The sequence below is a fragment of the Atta colombica genome, unplaced genomic scaffold, assembly GCF_001594045.1.
Source record: "Atta colombica isolate Treedump-2 unplaced genomic scaffold, Acol1.0 scaffold96, whole genome shotgun sequence".
NCBI lineage: Eukaryota > Metazoa > Arthropoda > Insecta > Hymenoptera > Formicidae > Atta > Atta colombica.
The window spans coordinates 669,143-679,636 of NW_017259590.1; the positions used below are offsets into that span (position 1 = coordinate 669,143).

The window sequence follows — 10,494 nt, forward strand, 5'->3', positions numbered from 1 at the left end:
CAGCCAAGCGCGATAACTTCACAAATGCGAAAGAGATTCTATGATATCACGACGTGTATCTCGTGGCAACGAGAAACTATGCGAAACACTCTTCCATCTGCTTTATGTAACATGTAACTATGCGAAGAGCGCGACGAAGAGACGCGTCTGTGATTCGATCCTCGAATAACGTTTAACACTGGTGGTATACCGTTTGCCGTCAATATTATACTTTTGCACGGGAAATTTTCCAAGAGCTGGAAAACTGTTCGTCAAAATTAATTAGCAGATTCCGCATGTGTGCGACGTTGAAAAAAAGCTATTAAAAAGTCCTTACATCTAGGCAGCGGCCATCTTCTTTTTCCAAACAGAGCTATTTATATAGCGGTCCCCATTACCGCTGGAGATTAAAGAGCGCGAAGGCGCAATGGACAGACTGAAAAATGTAGGAATCTCTCAAGTAGAAACGGGATTACTCACGTTTAAAATTCCCCGACGGACAAAATCGCCGCCGCTTCGATCCTTCCAGAATTACAAGACCACCGGTTTTATTTGGACAAGTGCAAGAGAGGGAACTGTAAGAGGGCAGGACAGATAGAAAGACCGCAAAAGTCTATCAAATAACCGAGCGGAAGGTGACCTATTTGGAATTCGCCGATGATCGAAATGATCGCTTTGGGTACTTGTACCTTAAAAAGAATAACCGCGGAAGTTATTAAACCTAAAAGAAAAATAATGCAAGATTGAAACAGAGAAAGAAAAAAATGTAAGAAACATTTATTATTTTATTGTTTTGTTCACACACACACACACACACACACACACACACACACACACACACACACACACACGCATGCTGTTATTTTTATTTTTATTATATCGTAGGTTTAGGCTTCAAAGCAACATTATGCTGATGCCTCACCTTTAAAAGTGCATTTTCCTCTACTTTGTTATTATTATTATTATTATTTATTATATTTGTTTAAAATTGACATTCAAAAACTACCGTTTCAATTTATGCAATTTTTTTTTAAGAAAATTCAGAGATATTCGTATAAAGTTATAACGGTTGAGAGTCAAATAAAGGAAGGCGGAATATAGGTGAAAGGATAAAATAATGTGTAAGTCAATCGAGAGAGTAAATTCGGGATTTTACGGCAACCGAGAATTCGAGCGAGCAGTGGAAATGACCGTTCGCTCTCGCTCGTCTCCGCGGTGTTAAATTACCGCCCTTATTTGGACAAGTACGAAAGATCCTCCGCGGATGCGAGACCGAAGGGATTTAACGCCAGGATCCCGTTACCGGGACAAAGGATTAAAGCTCGATGCACGGACGATCACCAACTAACTTTCGCCTTATCCTCCCATTTCCCGTTTCTCGCCGCAAGCTCGCCGGCACTCGCCGTAGTATAACGTGGAGTGAGCGCAGGGGCGAGAAACCTGTCAAGTGCAATAACTCGAAATGCGAGAGAAATTCTTTCGCTATATACAGACCGCTCTCCTTTTCCGAGTGTGAGTGGCTGCACGAAACGCCCTTCCTCTTATTCTTTTTACGTCTTTTTTGACGTAACGCGTAGGAGAAGCCCATTACGCCGCACCAACGGTACCATTGCGAGCGAGTTGATACCGAGCTTATGGTTCAAATAAGGAATAATACTCATCCCGAGATTTCCCGAGTACCAGCGCTGTAGCTACATATCTCGAGTAGCTGCACGTCGCAAAGACTGTGGCATACATTAATTACATTCGTTAACATAATGCTGTTTCTTTTACTCGCGATTTAGCTCTGAAATTACCTTATATTGCATGTTGTCACTGAAATAGTACCGTCATGTTAATATCGTACTCATAATTTCGAGATCCGTTGTACATATATTCATCACATATGTGATGAAAATTAGAAAGAAAAGTTTAAAAAAGGTGTAGTGCACAGACATAGACTATCCTCGATTATTTGTTAAGCTTTTTAAAATAGTATGCTTTTAAAGTATGCTATTTTAATATTACATTTACATTTTTTACAATACAAATGTATACTATAGAGAAATATCTAAGTCAATTGTATACATGATATGACAGAAAATATGCACCAATGAGAGTCGGAATTATATCAGAGACCTGTTATTTTATTTTAATTCAATCAGAGAAGAAATGAAGTAGATTTGATTTATAAATAAAATATATCTCGAATTCTCTCCCTGGCAAATGTCATTGGGCGGTCTTGCAGGACAATCGCGGGACGACGGACTCTCCTTACACCCTCCGGCCCAACAATGGACGTCGTTCGGGCCACTCGGAATTTCGGATTTATGGCGAGGAGCATATTCCATACGGTGGCGTCCAAGAAGCGTACGTACGCCCGCAATTCCCCCATAAATTCGAAAATCTCGAGAGTCGCGCCGGATACTCCCCAAGGGATCGCCGGTCGATCCTATTACCGGGCCACAGGATTAAGCCCGATGTACGGAAGATCGCTCCGGACGATCGCCAACTAACTTCCGCGTTATCCTCTCGTCCGCCGATCGTTTTTCCCGCAGCTGAGATCGTGGTGGTAGCGCGGCGCGCGGTGATGCGGTGCAGCGCGGCACGGCGCGATGCGGTCGAAAGTGAGACGACGACGACGCGATACGCCGGACGCCACGAGTTCGAGAGGGACGGACGGCAGCTTCCGTCCGCGCTCCTCCGAGCGGAGCGTATTTCGCCAATTTCGTTAGCGCCCGCACGGACGCGCGAGCGCCATCCTCTTTCGCGTACATTGCACTTACACACACAACACAACACAACACACACACACACACACACACACACACACACACACATATATATATATACGCGTATATGACAAACGCATACTCTCGCCGAGCGTGGAAGTGAGAAATGCGCGTGTACATACGAGGAACGCATCGAGAAAGAGAGAGAGAGAGAGAGAGAGAGAGAGAGAGAGAGAGAGAGAGAGAGAAGGGGGTGGGGGTGAGGCGGTCCTCGCGCTAGAAAGAGAGAGATGGAAGATTTTGCAGCGATCATCGACTTGGAGAACAGCGCAGTCGCCCAGGAAGCAACTCGAACTCACTCACCCTGCCCTCTCTCCCTCCGTTCTTCTCCTCCTCTTCCTGCTCTCCCAAACCCCCTCGACCTCTACCCGATCGTTCCATCCTTCTCATGCTCTTTCCACCCCGCGCTGCCAGCCAGGTGGTCTTCCGCCCTCCTCGAGCGCCGCCGCCACCATCGGCACAACCACCACCACCGCCAGAACCACTGCCATCACCTCTACCACCACCAGCACCACACTCAGCAGCGGTACCAGCAGCAGCAGCAGTAGCAGTAGCAGTAGCAGTAGCACTAGCAGCAGCAGCAACAGCACTGCCGTTCGCTACCACCTCCTCGACTTTGTCGCGTCTCTCTTTCTCTCTCTCTCTCTCTCTCTCTCCCCCTCTCTTCCTCTGTCTCTCTCCTCTCCCTTTCCCTCATACATCGGTGTGCGCACCCCCGTCCCTCTTGGCTCGCCGCACCAACCCTCTCTCGCGCGCGCCTCGGCGCCTCGTCCTCCTCCGGTGCCGATGCCGCAGTACCGACTGCTTTCCGCGGAAGGTGGAAACCCGTGTAACGCAGCCGTATATAGATTTTCAATTAGTCAAGGGGCGGCCGTGGAGAAAATTATGTGTCGCGTGTCACCACGAGTCGCCGCAAGTTAGTACTTGAAACACTCGTCGCTGCCGTCACAACTCGCCGCTGTCAGCATCATACTCTTTGGATTTTACCGACACAATTCTCGTTTACGCGCGCGAGTGGGAAGCCGCGTGCATCTTCTTGCGCACGGATATAACATCGCGCGCGTGTTCTCTTTCGTTCGCTCGACTGGCCAACGTGGAAAGATCGATTTCCCACCGGCGACTCTTCAACGCATTCGATACATTTGGGGAAAAAAAAAAGTATAAAAAAATCGCGCGTACGAGTTCGCCGCGGCCGAGTGTTTACCAGGATCACATTGTGGTCTCGGTGTCCTTCCCTCTTCTCCCATTCGTCCTGTGTGAGGAGCGATGATAACTCGTCGCCAGTGACGCCGGTCGCGGGAGTTAGGAGATAGGTCGATCTCCTTTACCTGCCGCCGTCGTGTTGCGCTGCGCCGCGCTGCGCCGCGCCGCGCGCCGAGCGCCGAGCGCCGAGCGCATCATCGTCGCGGAGCGCTCCCGGCGATCTTGGAGAATCAGGATCACTCGCGGGAGCGAGGATGTTGCGCGCGGCCTTCGCCGTCCTACTGCCCCGGCTCCTCGTATTGTCGTCGTTGCTGATCCATTCAGGTACGCGATCGGTCATATTTCTCACAGATAAAGTACAATATATTATACAGCGAGACGCGGATTGAGAGAGATGGATTTGTCGCGTCAAGTGTATTCCAAAGCGACACTCCATTCTTCTCAGATAAGCGTGTACAAGTTTTACAAATAAAGTGACGTCCCATTAAAGTCTCGGAGTGGATTCTTAGCATCGAAATTTATGAAAGAGCGATGTGAGAGAGAGAGAGAGAGAGAGAGAGAGAGAGAGAGAGAGAGAAAAATAGTCAGTCATGCAAGTATCTAACAATAATTAACAAGAATGATATGATATACGGTGAACAATTTTAATTGCGAAAAAATTTTCAAATGTCCTTTACAAAAATGTAATATCGGAAATTGATTAATATTTATTTTGAGTATCAAGAATTCAACGATTTTAATATTCAAAATAAATAATCATTTTATGTATTTAGAGAAGGAACGCCTTTGCTCAAATATTTAAAAACTTGTCTCAAGTATCTAATAATTATGTAGGGAACTCGAGCATGAGCTGTCTGCAAAAAAAAATTGACATTCGGCAATTGACACCAGCTTAAATGAACACCCTATACATAATTATTTTGATAATATGATAAAATTCTTTACAAAATCTGTATCAAGCTACATTTTCAGATATTTACTTCAGGTTTTGTACCTTTTAATATTTATTAAATTGTCCAATATTGAATTGTATTTCCATAAAGGTATAGGATATAGAAATATACAAATTAGAGAATTACATCATACGGTTCAAATAACTTTCAATGGGATTGCATAAGATTTCATTACAAGTATAATATCTCTAATCGTAGAGAGGAAATGTAGTTACTATTGCGAATCAACGTTGGCATGACAATAACTGAATCTACATGAATAAAGCTCTCGTAAGAGACATCGAAATCCATTTTTCGACATGCGTACACGCATTTGACGTGCCAGGCATATTTTGATTGTTTGTCCAAGTTCAATAGCATGAATCGCTTCTGATTTGCGAGTTAAAGTGCCTGCCGTTTGAAAAAATAATTTCAAAGCGACGCAACGTATTGGCGGCATTTATTATACGACAAGTGAATTAGTAAATTAACGTACCCGCTAATGCCCGACGTCAATTTCGCAATTATCTTCAAATCGTCCGATTAAATCGTCGACAGAGAAGCACCGAATGTACATATATACATCGACAAATGCATACCTTGTGCACGGCTCGTCTAGCTTGCTCGCGCGCGGCAAAATGCAACGTGACATGGAAGAATAAAAACCAGAAGAATAAAAGCTAGGCGAATAAAAGCTAGTACACAAAGCACGCCATGCATTTATGTATATCCATGCAAAGCGCCGGGAATAACAATATCTAGTCGCGTACGAAAATACCGAGAGACCTCTTCGATCCGCGATAAACAAAAATTCGCGAGTCGATATATAATTGAATTACATCCAAGTTATCGGCCGACAGAGAGAGAGAGAGAGAGAGAGAGAGAGAGAGAGGGAGAGAGAATCTCGAAGAATCAAATGGAATTTAAAACGGCTGCGTCTCAGTTTACATAGCGACGAGTTGGCGAATTATTATTTTCGTTCAGCTCGAATAAATTGGAATAACAGTCAGCCAGAAAAATCACCGAATTTATTCTCCCTCGAACGAATCCGGACCTTTTTTCCTTCGCATTATATCGTCCAATCGAAGCCGGACCGCGGTGTGTTTCGCTTTGAAATTAGTTCGTTGATTTAACTCCTCCTTCCCTCCCCCTTTTGTGTCTGGTATCGAGCGCATTTTTAGTATCCATGACGAAACTTTGTTTTAAGTTCGTACTTAATTAAAACATTCGCCGTGCGATCGCGAGAGGCACGGTAGCCATCTTTACCTATGAAATAGTGAGTTTGTGGAGTGTATAACTACTGTTTGCGAATCGGTCGAGATAATGGAACGGTCGGTGGCGGCTTCGAACAAACCATTGTCGTTCGGGAATTGCCCTTTCACCACGCTTCGCCGTACGCATCGATCGCCATAAACAAAATTTCGAGATTGTCATTAAAGAAATTACAAAATCTCCCCATGGCCATTTTCTCAATCTTCCATTCGTCGTTCATTGAACTTACGACTGCTCTCTCAACGTTGAAATTAGTTCGTCACTTTAACCTCATTCTCTTTTAGCGCTTGTATTTTTAGCATGCGTCGCACGAAAATTTAGTACCATCTCATATTTAATTAAAACACTCGATACGATCTCGCGACTGCGTCTTCGCGTACATATATATATGTGCAACGATGAGTTTGCGGAAGGCAACTCTAATCGTTTGTAAATCGATGGACGAGGGCAGAGGTAATGGGACGATCGACAGCTTCAAACAGCGATTATCGTTCGGAAATTACCCCCTTCAGCTCGCAACTATACATCGGCCGTGCAGGCCGGAATAAACCCGCGATTTAACGTGTCTTACCAGCCGGCCGGCTGCTAAATGCGCATTGTCACGTGACGTTCGTACAAAGGTAATTAAGATTTCCGAGAATGTCATTATACAGAATGTCATTATACATGCGTTTGTGTTAAAACCGATTCTTAATATTAAAATTATTATGTTGAATTTTTAATATACCCATGTATTAATTCAACATAATGTGGTTGCGTTATTTGAATTTATGCCACGCAAAAAAATATTTTGCTAGAATTATTTCTAGCTAGAATTATCGCTGTTTTTTGTATCCAATAGAAAATTACGTGTCATACGCATAGAATTTATAGCACAAATCTAAATTCTATCTCGGTCATCTGATTAGATGTCCTATACGATACGATATTCAATATCGCAGTACTTGCTAAAAATTTATCTATTTTAGCTAATTCTTCGTACTTAGATAATTTTCGCTATAACAGCAAGATTTATTTTTTTTTTTAGTGACGTTAAATTGATATTCAACATTTCTTGGTATTAAAATAACATAATTTATGCGTAAGTAAACGAATAGCATAAAAATAATGTGTGTTGGAAACGTAAGAACAAATGAATAAAGTACACATGTTAATTTAATATATTATAAATATTCATTTGACTGAAAATACATGTTATTTCTAACCGGCCACTTGTCGTATATCTTGCTTTATTTGCAATATGCATATATGTGCCGAGGTTATATATTATTATCTTGAAGCACGCCGATCTGCGTATTCGAACCGCGCGTTTGCAAATTATTATTATCGTGTTTGCGAGAATTAACATATCGCGGCTGCGCACACTTTTCGATGATACGCGTGGTCGGTTATCGGATGACTAGGCTATTCGTACAAATGTTTTCGCTACATTATACATTCTGAAATTTACATATCGGGTATGTTCACATGGAAGAAAATATTTCCCATCTCTTGATAACTATTTTAAAGATGAAAGTCGAACAAGTCTAATTTAGAAGAAGGACACCAATATTTCATCGTAAAAAACGGAATATCATAAATATGTATAACTATATAGAGAATATGATATTTTCGAGTCAAAATAACAGGACATCGGTTATTTATTATAACGATCCAATCTTCTTAATTTCGTATACTGCCGAGAGTGGAAATCGAATATTTATAAATTAACCGTCAAATATTACATTTTACCCTCAAATCCACCACGAAGCATCTCCGCTCGCGCAGAGAAAACGACTATTTGCGAAATCCCCTCTGAAATCCACGTAGCGGCGAGCCTAAAATAACGACGATAGTCGAAAAAAAAAATAGCCCGCATTTGCATCCCCTAGCCAACAAGCGTCACGAATTATTCAAAGTATTTCATACCAAAGCGAATCGTGGAAATTTCATTCGTACAGTAGCGGCGGAAAGAGAGAGAGAGAGAGAAAAAGCAAGCCATGCGTTTAACCCCCACGTGCGCCTCGTTAAACACATAAACTCGCCTGGCATTAGCGCGAGCGGGCGACGTTGCGTAAAAACGTCAGGACGACCAATATCGCGGTACGACAATTAAAAAGCCCAAATTCTCGGAACACTCATAAAGGAGCGTCGGTGTAGGCACTTGGCCATCGACCAGTCAATGCGAGCGGACCCGATTTCAAAGTTAAATCGAGTTTGAACTTTGAACCGCGATCGCGGCGTTGGAACCAAACCCCGATGGCAAAGTGTGTGTGTGTGTGTGTGTGTGTGTGTGTGGAGCTGAGAGTTAACGCGCGCTATCGCGGCTCGCCCGCCCGCGTTCGGTCCAAGCCGAAAGAACACGACTTCTCGCTTATCGTCGTCACTTCGCGGCCAGTGCGGCGTGGAGCGGCGGTTTCCTTTCCTTCGAACACGACAATGACGACGGTCAAGTGTCTCGTCGAGGACCTTTTCCACCACCAGCACCGTCGCGTGGTTCTGCGCGAAGTAATCTACGTTACGACGTCTCGTACGAGGATTTTGTTCGGGATAGCGTCCGCGAAACTATATTACAACGGATCGTTAACCCAAGTACTATAATTGGCTCAATTTCCAATAAAGCCAGGCGAACGCACGGCGGGGACTCTGTACGGTTATGGCTCTTCGTTTAAATAAAACAATACCACGCACACTCTCTTTGCTCCCTCCCCGCTCTTCGCCCCTCTCGTCTCGTCTCCTCTCGTCTCGCCTGCTCATCCTCCGCTCTGGCGAATCTCCATGCAAAACAGTAATCAAAGATACTACATTTTTTATCGCGCGTTCCGCGCGCAACGTCGCGCATAATTTAATATATAAAACGTTCGGCAAACTTAATTATGTTCTGACGAGATTTATTAGCTTGTCACACGAATGTCTCGTCATTCTTCTCGTGCTGCAGAATTCGATGCAGAGGGGATTTTTCCAAAATACAAAAAATATAAAAATAGAAATTGATTCATGGATTTTTGTAATTTCACGTCAACACCGCGATACTCTTATAAAAGCTCTTATAAAAGCTCTTGTAAAAGCTCAGTTCCATCAAGTTTAAGAGAGAGAGAATTGATTAATAAATTCATTTATTTAATTTAATCCATTTTCTGTTATAGATGAATCTGACTTTATTCGAAACTCGATAAGATTAAATTTTATACTATTATCGATGTAAAATCTTATTCAGCTGCGATAATCTCCATTTCTCGTGTTGAATGAATTTTCCCATCTATATTCTTTTTATTTGCTTTATCCAAAGGTGACGGTCGCATAAATCGATAACGGATGTCGTAGACAGGAGAGGGAGGACGGGCTTTGTTTAATAATTGTCTCATAATCTCGAATCTCCGCGGTACGTGATCACGCACGTCGCCATACTCGCCGTTGTCGGAAGATAACAAAGCGAGCGCACATTATTTTTTTTTTGTTCGTGAGAAACGTATGTATATCGCAGACGCGTTGTTTCGCATGCGGCCAGTTTTAAAGCGAGAGCCTCCGCGCGTCGTTAAAATAAACAGAATCACTTGTCGGGGTAATTCTGCTCATCATTCTCTCCGCATGCGCCGCGCAGGTTTACGATATTACCGTAAATAAATAAAAAGAAGTAAATATAAATACATGTATATCGCTTAGAAATTGTAATTTTTTTTAGTTTCTTGCAACAGGAGAACGGAAACACAAGCAAAAACATACTTCAATTTTTTCCTTCCTTTTTTCTTATTCTATTTAAAAGAAACTTATATATATATATATATATATATTTTTTTTTTTTTGCCACATTTAATAAAGAATATTTATATACACGTTAATAACTTGTATTGGCTTTGAAAGGCTTTTATTATTTATTGATTTATTCATTAGAGCGTAAATTGATTTATTTGATCAATTAAAGGAGTGAAGAATATATGTATAATGTATATAGGATGATTAAGTATTTTAGACTTCAAGACTTCAAGAAGTGATTTCTGGCATTAATTCAAGATGAAAAGTTCATGATATGTCCGAAATGGCTTCAAAGAGATACCTGTTTATTCATCAAATCTTCCTAAGTGAATAAAAAAATAATGTATGGCCCCAAAAAGATAAGCTTTCATATCTTCGAGATTTACACAAAATTTCATCTTACATTAACTTCATCTTACATCAATTAACCTGAGTGGTTTTTTAAATTTTTGGAAAAAAACGAAATTTTTCCTTCAAGTTTAACATCTCTAGCATCTTTGAAACTAAAATCATTTCGAATATAAACTAAGTCATGTAGAGTTTTCGTCTTGAATTAAAATGTGAAAAACACTTCTTAAAATCTTTTAGAATACTTAAGAATCACT

The 10,494-nt window shown here is 42.1% G+C and overlaps 2 protein-coding genes across 2 annotated transcripts in view; one reads left to right on the top strand and one right to left on the bottom strand.

The window, feature by feature from the left end:
* The window catches only part of LOC108693601 (spidroin-1-like), a 6,815-nt gene extending 3,094 nt beyond the window's left edge, over positions 1-3,721 (bottom strand). Inside the window, exons 1-2 of the mRNA XM_018202636.1 lie at positions 3,675-3,721; positions 3,054-3,318 (exon numbers count right to left, since the gene is read on the bottom strand). Of these exons, the coding sequence (XP_018058125.1) occupies positions 3,054-3,318; positions 3,675-3,721 (312 nt within the window). The remainder of the gene's footprint in view (positions 1-3,053; positions 3,319-3,674) is intronic.
* A 486-nt stretch (positions 3,722-4,207) lies between these two features.
* LOC108693602 (cell adhesion molecule 2-like) overlaps positions 4,208-10,494 on the top strand; it is a 31,530-nt gene continuing 25,243 nt past the window's right edge. The window contains exon 1 of the mRNA XM_018202637.1: positions 4,208-4,277. Coding sequence (XP_018058126.1) covers positions 4,208-4,277 — 70 coding nt within the window. The remainder of the gene's footprint in view (positions 4,278-10,494) is intronic.